This window comes from Phlebotomus argentipes, unplaced genomic scaffold (assembly GCF_947086385.1).
Source record: "Phlebotomus argentipes unplaced genomic scaffold, Phlebotomus argentipes genome assembly contig_6, whole genome shotgun sequence".
Taxonomy (NCBI): Eukaryota; Metazoa; Arthropoda; class Insecta; order Diptera; family Psychodidae; genus Phlebotomus; species Phlebotomus argentipes.
In genome coordinates, this window is record NW_026776145.1 from 5076837 (window position 1) to 5092827 (window position 15991).

General features: G+C 42.5%; 3 protein-coding genes across 8 annotated transcripts; 2 read left to right on the plus strand and 1 right to left on the minus strand.

The window, feature by feature from the left end:
* The first annotated feature begins 336 nt into the window (after positions 1 to 336).
* Positions 337 to 5026, plus strand: LOC132260275 (coiled-coil domain-containing protein 63). Its single transcript, XM_059758332.1, has 7 exons — positions 337 to 567; positions 649 to 810; positions 2481 to 2938; positions 2996 to 3353; positions 4135 to 4285; positions 4531 to 4622; positions 4710 to 5026. Exons 2-7 carry the CDS (start codon positions 715 to 717, stop codon positions 5016 to 5018), a joined length of 1464 nt encoding a protein of 487 aa, XP_059614315.1. The 5' UTR covers positions 337 to 567; positions 649 to 714; the 3' UTR covers positions 5019 to 5026.
* Positions 5027 to 5284: 258 nt separating this feature from the next.
* LOC132260196 (protein-S-isoprenylcysteine O-methyltransferase) lies at positions 5285 to 7284 on the minus strand. Its single transcript, XM_059758209.1, has 5 exons — positions 6698 to 7284; positions 6378 to 6639; positions 6200 to 6309; positions 6036 to 6143; positions 5285 to 5489 (listed from the first exon to the last, which is right to left on the minus strand). The coding sequence occupies exons 1-5, from the start codon at positions 6893 to 6895 to the stop codon at positions 5292 to 5294; spliced, it is 876 nt and encodes a 291-aa protein (XP_059614192.1). The 5' UTR covers positions 6896 to 7284; the 3' UTR covers positions 5285 to 5291.
* Positions 7285 to 7559: 275 nt separating this feature from the next.
* LOC132260629 (WD repeat-containing protein 26 homolog) lies at positions 7560 to 15977 on the plus strand. Of its 6 annotated transcripts, none has more exons than XM_059758885.1 (7): positions 8192 to 9106; positions 10655 to 11010; positions 11079 to 11774; positions 11835 to 12091; positions 12207 to 12423; positions 12494 to 12671; positions 12868 to 15977. In XM_059758885.1, exons 1-7 carry the CDS (start codon positions 9022 to 9024, stop codon positions 12918 to 12920), a joined length of 1842 nt encoding a protein of 613 aa, XP_059614868.1. In that variant the 5' UTR covers positions 8192 to 9021; the 3' UTR covers positions 12921 to 15977. The 6 variants fall into 6 exon arrangements, with proteins under 6 accessions (XP_059614905.1, XP_059614868.1, XP_059614895.1 ...); XM_059758912.1 differs by having other exon boundaries at positions 11094 to 11774; XM_059758922.1 differs by lacking the exon at positions 8192 to 9106 and adding an exon at positions 7560 to 8071 and having other exon boundaries at positions 11094 to 12091.
* Positions 15978 to 15991: the final 14 nt, after the last annotated feature.

The window sequence follows — 15991 nt, forward strand, 5'->3', positions numbered from 1 at the left end:
CCTGTGCCAATGACTCTTGGACTTCTTCTTGGGCGAAGTGCTGGAAAAGCCCGCAGAAAAGACACACAATCACGATTCCTCCGAGAGGTGAGATATTTAAGAAATTCACTTCCATCAACTTCACTTCCTGCCCACGCCGAAGAGACAATTTCACGAGTCGCGGCATCACTTCCGCATTTTAGGAAAATTCCACTGCACCATGAAAAATCCCCGGAGACACAAGTGCCAGTGGGAAAACCTTCCACACTGAGAGTGAGAGGACTTTGCGTGTAATGAAAGATTTAAGAAGGTCACTCACGACACAATATTGCTGACACATTCGCCAGTCTTTTGGCTTTGGAAGGGTGTATATTATTCGCTCGCACTGTCCCTCGAAGTTTTTCGATTAGAAGGCAGCCAAATTCACAAGGTTTTACTATTTCTTTATGCTTTTCAGATACACGAGCGCTCACGTTCGCCCCGAAAAAGTTGGAAGAGTTCTTCAGCCGTCACTATCGATTAAATAATGAGGATATACACAAATTGCTGGGCTGCTTTCACATCGATAAAACTCAAGTGGCGAGCAAAGTGAGTTCCAAACAGAAATCACCCTGGAAACGAGGGTGTGTAAATAAAATTCGTTTTATTGTTTTTTCTCTATTTCAACAGAGAAATCGAATGGCGATAGGAAGATTGAAAATTGTGGACACTTAGGAAATTTCCCAGTGCAATAAAATGTCGAGTGCAGCAAAGAGATCATCCGCGATCGGATCGGCGGACTTTGAGATGGACCAAATGGCCGAGGCGGAGCTGCAGAGGCTGCAAAGGCAGGTAGGTCACTGCTGTTTTCACTGGAGGACACACAAGTAGAGCGATAATTGTTGAGATATCGCGACAATATGCCCAGGGAGAAACGCACAGATGACGAAGGGTGGCAAGAAGTTGGACAAAAACGAGAGAAATAATTAGGAAAACAGCTGCAGATGAACTCACATGGGTTTCTTTGGCTGTCAATGCACAACCATCGAGCGCATATACCATCTCTCCCCTATTCGAGGAGACATTCATTTTTATTTCAAAATAATAATTTTTACGCGACTCTCCTATATCGTGAGAGGCGATCGTTGAGACTGTTTTCAATATCACTTTTGCCGCAAAATAATGAATAATGGGTCCGAACATCTTTATCACACCTGTCTCTTTTCATGTACCTTTCAATACCCCATGTTTTCGTGATAAAAACTTCATCATTTACATTCCTCGTCGCTGTTTTGCCGCACAAACACACCCAAGAGGCTCATTATCTTTCGCCTTTTTTGCCTGGGACATTTATTAAAAATATATTTTGCAGTCATCAGCCGATGATAAAGCCTTCAATGTGCGCTTTTTACCGCCGCTCTGCAATAGAAGATTAATTAAAGACGAATTTCTCAGGGGTTTCATTCGTCTTTCCTTTCGCTTTTGCGGAACAGCCGAACATGCGATATCGCCAAGATCGATTTTGTGCGAATTTGTGTGTGATGCAATAGAGATAAAGAATGTTCTATAAATTGAACAATTTCCGGTAGTTTTTTTCCTTGTCTTCTGCAAGGTTTTGAGGAAAAAATCAAATTTATTTGCGTTGGTAAATTTATTCGCTATCATTATAAAGTGTTTTTCCAGCTTAATCCCTGCAATATTTCATAATTATTCAATTTGTGATAAGCAATCTGATAAGTATACTCTTCTGTTGGAAAGAGAGTTTTCTAATGTGGCTATGAATTATAAATTGAAACGCAAATTGGCACTTTTAGCGCTGATCGGATGAATGACGTTGTTTAGAAGAGTTATATTCAGCTTTTAGCTTCCTTCTTATGGAAATTGAATCGCAGTTTTATGCCAAAATGTATTGCATGTCTCGATTCCTCAATTACCACGCCCATTTCTAAGTTCTGCCCACTTTGTGTTAGTCACAGCAATAAGAAATGCATATGAAAGAAGGAATTCTGAGAACAGGACGAGAAGGATTCACGAATAAAGAGGATCACAAATCCATAATGCAATTTCCACACTTTTCTTCCTCTTCCTGTCTATCCCATTAAAAATCTCTAACGATTGCGAGGGTGTCACCGGATATGAATTTATTGAGCCACAACTGGAAGCCGGTGAGCACTTGAAAGTGTGTCTTTTCCATGCGTTCCGGATGATGAAACGGGGGCAAAAAGGAAAATAGGTAATTCAATACAAGGGTGGATGAATTACTGAATAGAGATGGAGAGTGTAATTCACCGAGTAGATTCTCAATCTTGGCGATCCTCATGATTTCCATTTCCGACCTTTTTTCCGTTGCGGCTGTTTTTTTCACCCACCATTTGGTCCCAGATGCTCGTGAGGGTGAACACGTGCCAAGTGCGAGCAGATGTTGGGAGAAATCTCGAGATGTTGAGATTTTATTGCGGAGCGATGGGAAGTGAGATGATCGCGAATACAATTACACGAAGATCGCATAAATTGTCTTTCAGCGGCGCGTGATGGAAAATGAACGGGCGACATTTAACGAGGAGCGTGTGAAGAAATCCCGGCAGCAGAAGAAGATAATTGAGATTCTGCGTCGTGAGCAGGAACAGTTGCAAGAGGAGCTGAACAGCATTCTCGTGGGTCCACATGCGAAGCGTGAAAGTGAATTGGAGCAGGAGATGAGGCGTCTCGAGGCGGAGATCGAGAGCCACACGCAACTGTTGGATGTGGAGAAGGGCAATCTGTGGGAGCTGGACGGCCACATCAGGAAGCTGCAGAAGGAGATTGATCGCCTGCGGGGCAATCAAATCACCGATCATCGCTACAACGAGAAGATTTGCAAGATGCAGAAGGACGTGGTGAAGCTGGAGAATCGCCTGGAGGTGGCGCACAAGCGAGCGGGAGCTGTGATGGCTGAGAACGCCGAATTGCGACAGATCATCGATCACATGCTCCAGGAGAGGTGGGTGGATGTGGGTCACCTGTTGCAGTGCAGCGCGTGAGTGTGATTGAATTGCAGGGCGCTGTTTAACGACGTGTGGGCGAAGATGGTGACGCAGCTGAACCAGGGAAAGAAGCACATGATGGACCTCATTGACCAGTCCACGGCGGCATACGATCAGCGCGATGAGCTGTGCAACAAGCTGCAGTTGCTGAAGGATCGCAACCAGGCGGACAAGATGGCTCACATCCAGGAGATGCGCGAACTCCAGCGAAAGCTCGATCATGATGCCAAATTGCACCAATTTCTGGGCATCAAGGGTCAGCATCGGGTCAACACGGAGCTGGACATGCGAGAGGCCAACAAGAAGCGCGTGCTGCAAGAGCAGCTGGAGAGCCAGCTCGAGGAGTACAACACGATTCTGAAGCGAATCAGGGTGAGTCTTTATCAATCGCTTGCGGGAAATTATTCAGAGAATCCGCGAGATAATTGGAAACTGAAGAGGTTTATTTATTGTTTAGCAATTATAGAAAAGAAGCTTGAGAGTGAATGTTTATTTATATGATTTTTTCACTTTTCACTATTATAAGTGCAATAAAATAAACCTCCATTTCATGCTTTTTTAGTCACGAACGTATAGAGTTTTTCCCAGTGAAAAAATTGCAAAGAGTCGCATTCAATTGTCTTCAGGATCTTTTCTGTGTTAAGAGAATTTACATGAGCTTGTGTCTCTAAATGTGGGGTTTTATTCATGCATTACAGCAGAAATTCTCTTAATAAGCGTCAGGTGGTAAAATTGACGCGATAATTGCGATATTGCAGTGAATACAAAGACAAGACAACAGTTTATCGATAAATCGTTCCTTCGAACAATGCCTTTCAATGGAGCATTTCAGTCTAGAATTAACTTTAAATGGCCAGAAGAAAATTCTTTGTTATCCAATGTTGTGGGAAGATGAGAAACTGGTTCCTTTCCGAAGAGTTCGGCTATGGAAGATTTATTCAAAATATATGGCAATTGATGCTCTATTCATTTTTTAAACAAAAGCGACTCCCGGATCTTTTAGGGTTAATAACACTGGCAAATTGAAAAATAATCATCTCCATTTCTGGTCACATTCAGTGAGGAATATCGGGTTTTATGCAAATTAGGATGTTCATTTCTGTGCAGAAGTTTGGCTTTCAGAATAATCTGGACACTTTCTCCCACACTTCAGGCCTTCTCAACCGAGGAAGACATCGACAAATTGGCCTCTCAGTTTGTGAAGCAGGAGGAGGAGAATTTTGCCTTATTCAACTACGTTAATGAACTGAGCCACGAAGTGGAAACGCTGAATGAGAGTGTCCAGCGTCTGCAAGACAGCATTGGTGAGTTGCTTGAGAACAATCTCAGTGCAGAGAGAGTGAAATTGATGCGACACGCTTGAGAATCGATATGAGAAGACGAGAGGAGGTCAGCGTGGTGGAAAATGAGAGACACTCACTGAATTGTTTACCAAATCATCACGAGTGTGTGTCTCTCCTTTTCGGTGGAGGGAAGAAATATCTCGCACAATTGAGAATATGATGTGTTGATTACCATCAACATATATAAATTTTATTGTGAATTGCAGAAGAGCAGAGGGGACTCAATGAAAGTAAGAAAAAGTCTCAAATGGACACCATTGAGTCGCTGGAAAAAGAGCTGGAGCTACAGACCGAGAAGGTTTAATTGGAGTGTCCAACAAATTGCAATTACAAATCGCTGTAATCTCTAATCTCTCCGTTTTTCTTTTGCCTCTCTTTTCGGCAGGCGGATCGTGCCAATGACATAAAAGTCACGTGCGACGAGAAGCTCAATGAACTCCTCACGGGCGTCGAGAGGATCTTTCGGCTCATCAGGTGTGACGATGCACCAGTGCTGAATCTCCTGGGCATTCACAAGCGCGTCACCATCACCAATGTGCAGCTGTTCCTCGGCATCATCGAGAAGAAGACCAATCAGATGATCGCCACGATCACGTACGTCGAGCCGCCGTCGAAGATTCTCGCGAAGAAGGATCGCATTCCCAAATTCAACGTGCGCGAGTCGGCAAAGGGCCATCGAGGACAGCAAAAGTGAGTCGCATGTGACAAAAACGACTCTATTGTTAACTCAATTTTGGGCGTATGTACAAAAATCAGTGAGTGAAAAAACATGATCTCTAAGCCTAAAGACTGTCCTGCAGAGGAAACACTTTCACTAGCATGGTTAAGGGCATTTGTTGCGCAGTCTACGGTTGACTTCTTGAAGACTTTTTCTTGTAAAATGCTCCGCTGCAATTGACTAGAATCGCAGCTTGCTCATGTCGGCGATCACGCGCTGTGATCCTTTCGCGATCGCGCCTACGGCGTGCTAGTGAGGCGTCACTGGCATTCCCTGGTGGTAGCCACGGATGAGAGGCAATCCCGTGCCCACTCTCTTCTGGTACTCCACGTAGTCCTCACCGAAGAAATTGTGCAGCGTGATTTCCTCCACGAAGACGCGATCCCGGAAGAACATCCAGCTGATTATTGCGTACAAAATGATGCACAGTGGATTCACCAGAACAATCTGCAATGGAAATGGATAAAAATGAGATTTCCAACTCTCCCAAAGTGACATTATCATATGCTGCATTAAAAACTAATAACGATAGTTCAGCTCTTTGGCGATACAATGAAATCGCAAAGACATAAAATTATCATCTCTGCCAACAAAGATCCTCTGCGTCTAAATGCCCGTGAAAACTGTGGCAAAATTTGTGAAATTATCAATTACCGTTTGCATGGTGCAGAGTGATAAATCAAAATTTATTCTCAAATGTCCGGCGCAGAGATGAAAAGTATAATGTTAGAAATTCCATAGAAAAAACAGTTTTTGAAGTGGCTGAAAGTGAAATTCCTCGATCATCGCATAAATTCGCTGATCTACTTTTGGGCTCAGAGGCAATTAGATGCAATAAATTATTAGATATACTTCTCAAGACTCTGCTTGAGAAAACAAACAGTGAAAAGAGAAAATATGGGTTGGTTTTGGGCAGGAAAATGTGCGATTGTCTGGCAAGATTCGATCGCTGTGGGATTAGATATTCGTGGTCTATTTCCTGGCGCGTCTCACCTGCGTTCCGATTGACCACCAGAACCATCCGACGTAAGAAGGATGCCGCATCCAACCGTAGACTCCGTTTGTGACCAATTTGTGCTCTTCATCCCTCACGAATTGCACCTGAAAAGGGCGACAGGATTACTGAACTGTTCATTAGGCATTCCAGAGAGTCTTACAATGTGCGTGAAGTTTGTGTGAGCTGTAATCATAGCGATTTTCCGCAGGAAATCTCCCAAGAAGCACATCAGGAAACCAATAATCCAAAATGTACGCCAAGTTTTCATGTCTGAAAGGAGGAAAGTAATCAATATAAATGCTCCACTTTGAGGACAATCGATTGCTGGGGATGTTTACCAGGTATGAAGTAGGATTCCAGGAAGAATTCCACCCAACTCGAGGCTGCAGCCACGAGATAATGCGTCGAGTGATTCAGAACGAAGGAATCCGGCGAGAGAGTCTTTGGGTTGGACACTGCGATTCCCAGGTACTCCGTCCAGTGGAAAGTGCCCATGATGGCGGCGTACAGGCCGAAGGTGCGGATGTGCTCGGGGGCCAGGAAGAAGATGAACACCCCCATCGAGAAGACGTAGCCCAAGAAACACGCCCGGACAGCAATCTGCAAGTCAAACACCCGTGAAATTGAAGCGAATTCAGTCGCATCGCGCAATTCTCACTTGGTAGTCGCTGGATTCTGTGTAGTAGAAGCGGATGATGAAGTTGATGATGATGTAGAGCAGCAGCGGGCTCCAGAAGATCACCATCCAATTGTCCGGTGTGTATTCGAAGCGGAATTCCGGTATGGCGACGGCGAAAATCACAGCAACTGGCACCAAAAAGTTCACCAGACACACTCTGCCCTCGTGCACTAACATCTTCTGGCCGGATCACAGGTGATGAATCGGGAAATTCCAGGAAAATTGAGGTCCCATCAGGGCCGCAGCCCGAATTTGCTTCTCCAGAGGAAAATAATAACAATATCCCGGCTGAAAGTCAGTTGACACTTGCCACTGACGACTGTAGTCTCAAAGACTCTGTTGTCCTGAGCGGAAACAAGACGAGCGTTTGTCGGAAAATGTGATCAAATTATGAGGTAAATAGGGTAAATATGATTTATGCTCGTTTTCAGATGTCCAAGAAAATTGAAAACGAAGAATTAGTAATATTTGGGCTTATGTTTTGACCTTAATTCCTATATTTGTACCACTTTTGTGCTATGAAGAGTAGAAATAAATGTTGGATGCAGCAAGTCGGGAGAGTGAGAAACATCAATGAAATTCTCAACAGATGGCGGTACTCTCCTTGTTTTGATGAAATTCCATATATTTTTCGTCGGAAATATACGTTTTTCAGCACTCTTCCCAAGTCTTCAGACTGAAAATAGGTAAATTACGCGTTTCAATGTTTATCAGTGTGCTATAAGATTGTTCTAGTGAGCAAAATAGAGGAAAATTTCCACTGAAACCCCTCAATTGTAATTGGTGTTCTGCACGCTTGAAGTGCTTTGTGGCGTGATGTGCAGCTAACTTCGCTGCGTGGCTACATCTGTTATGTGTCAAAATAATATTTTAAGATGGTTGCTGCAATTATTTTTACATAATATTCGTGTGGTGTTTTCTCTCCCGAAAATCATGTTTGCCCGTGCTTAAACACTTGCCACGGCGTGGTGGAGGCAAAGTGTGTGGACATTGTGCTGGAATTGGCCGTGTGCGTGCGTGGGCGAGCGTGAAAACGGGCGTGAGTGGATTTGGGAAGGCGCACCTCGGGAACAGTGGGATCGTCTCCATTTGGACGACAAGTGCAAGAAGAGAGAGAGAGAGTGAGAGAGGACGAGTTGAAGAGAGAAAAGAGTATTGAATTGTAATTGTCGTGCCAAGGAAATTGTCTCAAAATTGATTGCGACACGGGCATCAGTGAGGGGCCACCGCGTAAGCGTAAACGCAAGTCGGCCATTGTAGAGGATCAGACAAGCAGCACCAAGGCGATCTTCGGGGACAGGCGAATCGAGGCTGCAGGCAGCGCTGCAACCATGCAACAGGACTTAGCTACGGGTGAGTGTCCGCCAGAGAGCGCCCTGCGTCGTGTCCACTTGTCCGGAACTGCCCTATCTTTGCCATCGCAATGCGCTTTCTGCCCTGAGGCACCTGCGGGGCTTTTGGGTGTCTGTGGGATTTGTCGATTCGGGTGCCAGGCCCATTTGCCCCGTGGCAAGGGCACACATTTATCGCCCTGCAGTTTCACTGTGGGGAAAACACCATAAATGACTGCAGAATGTGTGCTTTTCTCTGTCTCCTTTGTGTCTCACTCGCTCCAAGGCGACTTTCAAGTGCGCGAACAAAGTCCAGTGAATCGTGGCCAGAGAGGCTCTCACATCGCGCTGCGATTCAGTCTCTGGTCAGCTGTGGACGGAATCCCATCCAGAGGCTGCGAAGGCATCGTCTTTTGTGTGAGATTTCTCGTCTCTTTGTGTGTTTTTCCCTTCGCAAATACTCATCGTCGAAAAGCTCCCGTGAGAAACCCTTCAAAGTGGCCAGAGAGCGACAGAGAGAGGGAGAGTGGCGCGAGAGAGAGAGAGAATGAAAAGCAGTGTTACTTTTCTTCTGGCCATATAAAATTGAATGGCTGAGCAACGAAGACAATAAAATCATAGTGGAAATTGGAGAGTGAAGTATAAATGTTGAAAAGCGGAGTTTGAGGCAACGGAGAGCGACGGAGGGGAGGTGAATTGGGAGCAGAGGCGAGAGGAGAGCAAAAAATGTAAACAAAGACACTCAGCTGCTCAGTGAGAACGGATCGGAAGGCGAAAAAAGTGTCTCAATTTGAGATTAGCGAGTCAAAGTTGAAGTATAAATTTTGCTGAAGAGACGTGAAATCTCATTGGCTTTCTGTGCCACGCAAGAGTGTGAGAAATCGAGTGCAGAGAAGGGCTCTTCCCGTGGCGTAAAAGTTTCACCGCCACTCGCGCGTCTGGGGCTCTCGCGGGAGGACGAAGGGCGGCAGGATGGGAATGGCTGGGCAGACAATTGATCGGGACGAGGGGGAGCGAATGTCTTGTGCTCATGAAATCACAATGTCTCGGGGAGCTGGTGAGTCAATCACCCTGTGTTTTCTCTCATTTTCTCGCCTTGTTTTTCTCTCCTTTCCGTCTCGCCAATTCAACTTGACGTTTTCTTCCCTTGCGCGCTCTGTTTCTGTGGCCAGACCAGCCGAAATCCCACACTCGCCACAGCATCCAGAGTTTGCTCTCGTAAAGTCAATTAACAGTGTGTGTATGAAATCAATTGGAAATTCCCAGTGCTTCGGGACAATGGCCCACACATTCTCTTCCATTATATAAAATCTTGTGATGTTTGCCCACAAAGTTGACTTCTTTCTCTCTCGGTGGGCAGGAATCGTGATGGTTGGAGATTAGCGCACACAAGAGTTGTTTTCGTCGGGCCGCTTATCAGCTGGCTGATAAGTCAGCCTGTGTGCATGTTGCAGAGATCCGGAGAGAAGCTCACATATTTTTCTCAGATTTCCGCGATACGCGCAATGAATTTCACTCTGATCATGACTATTTTATTCTCCAGCGAGATAAGAAAATGCCAGTCAAATTCTGTGGCTATCTTTGTTAGGGAGAGTATTTTTGGCGTATTACGAGACTCGCTGCGATATTTATCGGTGTTTGAACTGCTTTTTTGCCTCTTATTTGAAAGGTTATTTGGAATGAAGTGACAATAATACATTTTTTCGTGTTTCCTTTATGACAAGTTGAAGTGTGGTCAACTAAATGTTTGAGCAAAAAGCTCAATGATCTTCTTATTAGACTTTAATGAGTTAAATCTTGAAATTACATTCAAATTGATGTGAAAAATTAAAGACTTTTCTTCTATTTGAAATCATTTGATGTGTTCTATATTTATTAAGTTCACTGCATAAAATTATAAATGGCTTTTATCAGATATATTTTCTTCTGGAAGTCATTGTCTTCCATTTATTTGCACTGTGTCTGTGGCGCTGAAGAGAAAATGCAACACAATGATCTTGTAATGTCATCTTCATCAAAAGACACATAAAGTGACGGGAATTCTTTTGTATAGACAAGGTTTCTTTGTATCGTTGAAGCACGTGCAATGCGAAAAGGGTCTTTTCTATTGTCCACTTCTTAAATTAAGATAGAGAAAGAGAGAGAGAGAGACTCTTTGAGGAGATAATTGAATGAATAAGAGTTATGGAAACACGTTCTTGAATTTGAGAAAATTGAGAAAGTTATTGAATTTGCATAAAATAAGTCTTGAGATCTGGATTGAGAAAGAAAGAGAGAAGAAAGTTCCTTTTGTATGCTGAGTTGCAGGAGGATTTGATTTAATTTTGTCTCGCATTGGCTGTGATGAAATTCCTTGAGAATTTAAGGAGTTCTGCTCACATTTCCATGCTCAAATTGTCCTGCAATTGCTTTCGCCTTGACCGCATATTCTCACATTCTCCGCTGCTCAGACGTTTTTCTTCTATTTTCCCCCGTCTTTTGGCTGGTTATAGAACAAAGAGAGAGAGAGAGAGAGCGAGAGAGAGTGTGTGACTCTCCTAATGACTGTGCAAACTCTTTCTGTGACTCACTGATGTTATCGTGTGTCTTTTTGTGTGTCTCACAGCGAACGGCTCGGCGGCTGGCTCCTCGCACAACAGCTCAGCAGACATGCAGCAGGATGTCCATGCGAATGGGAACGCGACGGAGGGCGAGGACAAGTGTGGCTATGCGAACGGTGGCCCGCGGACAATTCATCTGGATCAGACGGAGCGTGACATTGTGCGCCTCATTGGGCAGCACCTGAAGATTGTGGGCCTCGAGAGGAGTGCCGAGTTGCTGATGGAGGAGTCCGGGTGCTGCCTGGAGCATCCGTCGGCGATAAAGTTCCGCGCGCACGTGCTGTCTGGCGACTGGGTGAAGGCGGATCACGATCTGCAGGAGTTGCATCCGCTGATCGATGGGAAGCACAATAGTATTGGGGTGAGTTGCTGTTGTTGTGGGTTTGGTGCACAAGTCCAGATGATGTTTCAATGAAGTTCATTGTGCAGTTTTCTGTGTTCCAGGAGATGCGTTTTCTCCTGCTCGAGCAGAAATACCTGGAGTTTCTCGAGGAGGGCCGTCCGCTGGACGCTCTGCATGTGCTAAGGAACGAGCTGACGCCGCTGCAGCACAACACGCCGCGCGTCCATCAGCTCTCGTCGTATATGATGTGCGCCAACAACGAGGAGCTGTACCAGAGGGCGTCGTGGGAGGGCAAGGGTGTCAAGTCGCGCAACAAGCTGATGGACCGGCTGCAGAACTTCCTCCCACCGACCGTGATGTTGCCACCGCGGCGTCTGCGCTCGCTCCTCAGCCAGGCCGTGGAGATGCAAACTGAGCGGTGCACCTGCCACGACATGGCGTGGGAGACAAACATTGACAATGTGTCTCTGCTCGTGGATCACTGTTGCTCGCAAGAGGAGTTCCCGATGCAGCCGCTGCAGGTGCTGAATGAGCACTGCGACGAGGTGTGGTACTGCAAATTCTCGCCGGATGGCCTGAAATTGGCCACTGGCTCCAAGGACACGTCGGTGATCATATGGGATGTGGATCCCAAGGCGATGTGCGTGAAGCAACGCCGCACGCTTGATGGACACACGTACGGCGTGAGCTTCATCGCATGGCATCCAGACTCCAAGCATCTCATTGTCGGCGGTCCTGAAGACTGTCCCGACCTGTGGATCTGGAACATTGAAGAGGAAAAAGTGAGAAGAATGAGTGGCAATGTTGGGGATTTTCCTTTTTCTTATTCTCTTTCTTTGCAGCAAACGAAAATGTCTCACTCGCCGGAAGATAGTTTAACTTGCGCAGCCTTCAGTCAGGATGGATCACGCTTCGTGACTGGAGGCGTGCGTGGTCAATTCTATCTTTGTGACATCGATGGAACCATTCACGACACGTGGGATGGCGTTCGTGTCAATGGGCTGTATTTCAAGTCAGACAATAGGACAGTATTGGCAGCCGACACTCACCATCGCATCAGATCTTATGCATTCGATACTCCACGCGGCGATCAGACTATGTAAGTCTTTTATCGCTGTTTTAATTGGTTTGACCAAAGGGACTCAATGCATTCCGTTTGTTGAAGAATTGACCCAAGATTCGGTCTAAAACTTTCTTTTATTGAATTGTTGCAGTGTTCAGGAGCAACATGCAATTATGACGTTCTCCGTCAACGCCTCAGAGCGTCTAGCGCTGCTGAACATCTCACAGCAAGGACTGCATTTGTGGGATTTACAGGATCGCTGCTTGGTGCGGAGATTCCAGGGCGTGACGCAGGGCAATTACACGATTTACTCCACCTTTGGCGGTATTCACGAGAGTTTTGTCGCGAGTGGAAGTGAGGACAATAAAGTGAGTGACATTTGCAGTTGATGTGTAGATAAGAGAATGTCTCAATGAGAGTCTTTTGTGCGCATTTCAGGTGTACATTTGGCATATAAAGCGTGAGGAACCGCTGGCCAGACTCGTTGGACACACGAGAACGGTCAACTGTGTCTCCTGGAATCCCGTCTATCCGGCCCTCCTCGCCTCGGCGTCCGACGACGGCACTGTGAGACTCTGGGGACCCAAAACTGTTCCTCAGCACGCGACAAATTCAGGTAATTGCTCAATGTGTCCTCTTGATGTATGATTTCTATCTTGCACTCCCTGATTTCCCAAAATAATTGTTACAAGCATTTTGCACTTCACTGCAATTTCCAATCCTTTTGTTTTAACTTTTGGCTTATGATTTTCCAAATGAAATTTTACTAACAAGAATGACAAAGAGAAAATCAATCAATCTGCATTCGGCAGAGAGTGATGATTGCTCCTCAACGTCATCTTCATCTTCCTGTATGACAACGTAAAAGTTGCGTGCGCTCTTGATGTTCGAGAGATGTTTTGTTCTCTTCTTAGGATTGTTTGTCAATTGCATTCTGAAACAAAAAAAGGAAAATAAAATTGTAAATTAAAGAGATAATTAGAGGTAAAATAGTATGAAAAATGAAAATACAAATGTTATAGTGAGAAAATGTAAGGGAAATAATGGTAAATTTTCTTCGAAAATGTGTATAAAAGCTGAATATATAGAAATTTCCTTTCTCTATTATGAGAATAACAAGTAAAAAAAAAATACAGAGAATAGAGTTTATCGTGTTGACAAAATTTAAGAGAATGCTAAAGAATGAGAGAAAGAATGAAAAAGTGAGAAATGTGACGAATTTTTTTTCTAATGTCTCTTTTTTAAGATAAGAATTATGTTTTTCTGTGCCGCCCAAGTTGTTCCTGAGCGCATTAAGAAAGGCGATGAGACACAATTTTCGTGAAATTGTGAGCCTTTTAGTGCGCGCGCTGGGGAAAAAAACACACTCACCTGAAGAGATGTTTCACAATGTTAATTTATATTTATTTTTAGTAACGAGGATTTTTGTTGTATTAATTTCACGCTGTAATTAACTAAAGTGCGCTCCAATGTGTAATTTTTTTTGTGTGTTTTCTCACTGAAAGGGAGACTTTTTTTGCGATGAGCAGAAGAGCTTTTTGTAAAATTACAATAATATAGAGAATAAGGAGAGAGAGGAAGAGATAAACATTTTTCATCTCGTGTTTTTCTTTTAATTTCAGTAGATTGAGACCATCCACAACCATTCATCATCCACATTCATCCATAAAAAGAAAGAATAAAACTGTGTAAATTCATTAGATATGGACAATGATAATAAGAATCATTAACTAATCGAGGAAGTGTCTGTAAATTTAACTATAATTTCGGAAACTTACATTAAATTGAAACTTGCAATAGAAAAGAACGAAGAAAACTGCTGCAGATGAAGAGAGAGAGAGAGATGGAAATAGATAAGGACAAGCCCTTTTGTGGTAAACTAATGAAATAGAAATGAAGAATATGTTGTTGAAAGGTAATATTTATTAAGAAACAGAGATTAGGAATAGTGACAAGTTTTGCATTTTGAAAGGAATGAAGAATAAGAGAATATTTTATTGTTGCCTTGAAGAATATCTTGTTGAATGAAAAATTGCATTGGAGCCCACTTTTGATTTGATCTTTGTCCCCCTTTTTGCGTCTCAGTAAAGCAAGTGTCTAAATGTGAAAGGATCTTTCTTTTTTTTTTACTATGATTTAAATAAAGAGGAGGAAAAACCTAAATACTTTAAGTGTCGTGTGTTATTTATATAAAGTAAATAATATTATAATAATTGAAGTGAGGAGAGAGAGAGTAACATATTTTAGAATCGAAGTGAATAAAAGTACATTTTCATGTGAATTTTAATTTGTTTCAACTTCTTTTTTATACCTTGTGAAAAGAGTAAAATGCAGTTAAAATATTATTATCAAGAGACTGAAACACGACAAAATTAATCAATTTATAAAAGATAACATGAAGAAAAAAAATGGCGTGAAGAACCAAAATGGAAGGAAAACTGTTGTTGTTCAGAAAAGAGTTTCAGGTGTAAATTTATGATGAATAAACGATATCCTCTTAATCAAAAAGCAAAAAAAGTAATAGAATTTTTTATACCGTGAAAACAAGAAACAAGACCAGAAAACAGAAACATAAGTTCGATAGAAGTTGCGCAATAATAGACGAAGAAATAGGAAATTAGAAGTGGACAAAAAGATGCTTTTTCTCGAAATCTTTAGTCACAAATGTAGGCTCTTAATTTTAAGAGAAGAGAAGAGAAGAATGCTGAAAGACAAAAAGCACACAATAATTAATGTTCTAAGAGGATTTCTTCATATATTCTGAGGATAAGAGGAATTTTGTGAATTTTCAGATTAATAATCTCAAATTCTGAATATCTTATCATGGAATGCAAATATGAGTTTTATAGGGAAAGGCTTAATTTAGACTGTTGCCATTATTTTATTCCCAAGAATATTCTAAATACATTTTTCATAGTCATTTATAAAGAATAATTTGCCGAAATTATGCAAAGGATTCACAAAAATTTTACGAGAAAAGTGAAAACGTCAATTCAAATCATAGATTTATTGATTGTCAGTCAGATTGTCTCGCCTTATAATGCTTTTATTTGCATACTTTGATGCTTATTATCTTCGACAACGAACATAGAAATTTAAATTTGGAATTGTGCGGTTTCTTACCTTTCCATTTACACCTCAGAAATGAAGGAATTCTTTACGAAAAATACCTGAAAACTACATTTTCATGATGTTTTTGGTTCTCTAATTCTCTATGGAAGAATTCTAAATGTGAAAAGACACAAAAAAATGTGACTACAAAAGAACCTCTTTAAATGCGATGGAAGAAGTAAAACTAAGGAGATTTTAAGGGAATATTCTTTCGATTAATATCGCTAACATTGTTCATGTGTTATTTAGTAACAAAAATGATAAAACGAACCTGATGAGAAAATGCACATTTTCTCCACAATCTTTTGCTTTGTGCTGCTGTGAAGAGAAGTTGCGTGATGAGAGGGAAATTCTTCACTGGCTTTTTTTGCCATTTCTCAACACTTTCGTGCAATATTTATAATTCTCACCTTGATAAACAACTTTTTGCCAGTTTGACTTATACAGTAAAATATTCGCATCGGGACTTTGAAGGTTTTCTCGGGAAATCCAGTGAAGAATTTCCATCTGAAGAGTGATTTTGATGAATCGACATTGTGAGAATGTGAGATTATTTGGCAGAGAAAAAACTACTCTATATTGATTTTACCACAATGATGAGAAAGAGAATTTTATATCAAACAGAAGAGTCGTTTTTAGTGCGGGGATTTACGAGTGATTAGATTTGGTAGACGAGCGAGAGAGAGAGAGAGTAAGAAAACACGGTGAATAATCGACATAATTTATTGCTAAACTATAAATTTGATGACAAAAATGATACACAAGTATGAAAAAAAAAACACTTTATTGAAAGCTCTATATATAAAAGTAAGTGAAGAAGGATGA

What these genes read in the sequence shown, in the direction of transcription:
- LOC132260275 (XM_059758332.1), top strand. Translation starts at nt 715, where the DNA reads ATGTCGAGTGCAGCAAAGAGATCATCCGCGATCGGATCGGCGGACTTT. An exon ending in GATCACATGCTCCAGGAGAG is followed by an intron (nt 2,939 to 2,995) that starts GTGGGTGGATGT and finishes ATTGAATTGCAG; the next exon opens with GGCGCTGTTTAACGACGTGT. An exon ending in CGATTCTGAAGCGAATCAGG is followed by an intron (nt 3,354 to 4,134) that starts GTGAGTCTTTAT and finishes CCCACACTTCAG; the next exon opens with GCCTTCTCAACCGAGGAAGA.
- LOC132260196 (XM_059758209.1), bottom strand. Translation starts at nt 6,895, where the DNA reads ATGTTAGTGCACGAGGGCAGAGTGTGTCTGGTGAACTTTTTGGTGCCA. An exon ending in CAGAATCCAGCGACTACCAA is followed by an intron (nt 6,640 to 6,697) that starts GTGAGAATTGCG and finishes TTTGACTTGCAG; the next exon opens with ATTGCTGTCCGGGCGTGTTT. An exon ending in GGTGGTCAATCGGAACGCAG is followed by an intron (nt 5,490 to 6,035) that starts GTGAGACGCGCC and finishes TTTCCATTGCAG; the next exon opens with ATTGTTCTGGTGAATCCACT.
- LOC132260629 (XM_059758877.1), top strand. Translation starts at nt 9,022, where the DNA reads ATGGGAATGGCTGGGCAGACAATTGATCGGGACGAGGGGGAGCGAATG. An exon ending in GGAAGCACAATAGTATTGGG is followed by an intron (nt 11,011 to 11,093) that starts GTGAGTTGCTGT and finishes TCTGTGTTCCAG; the next exon opens with GAGATGCGTTTTCTCCTGCT. An exon ending in TCAGCACGCGACAAATTCAG is followed by an intron (nt 12,672 to 12,867) that starts GTAATTGCTCAA and finishes TGCATTCGGCAG; the next exon opens with AGAGTGATGATTGCTCCTCA.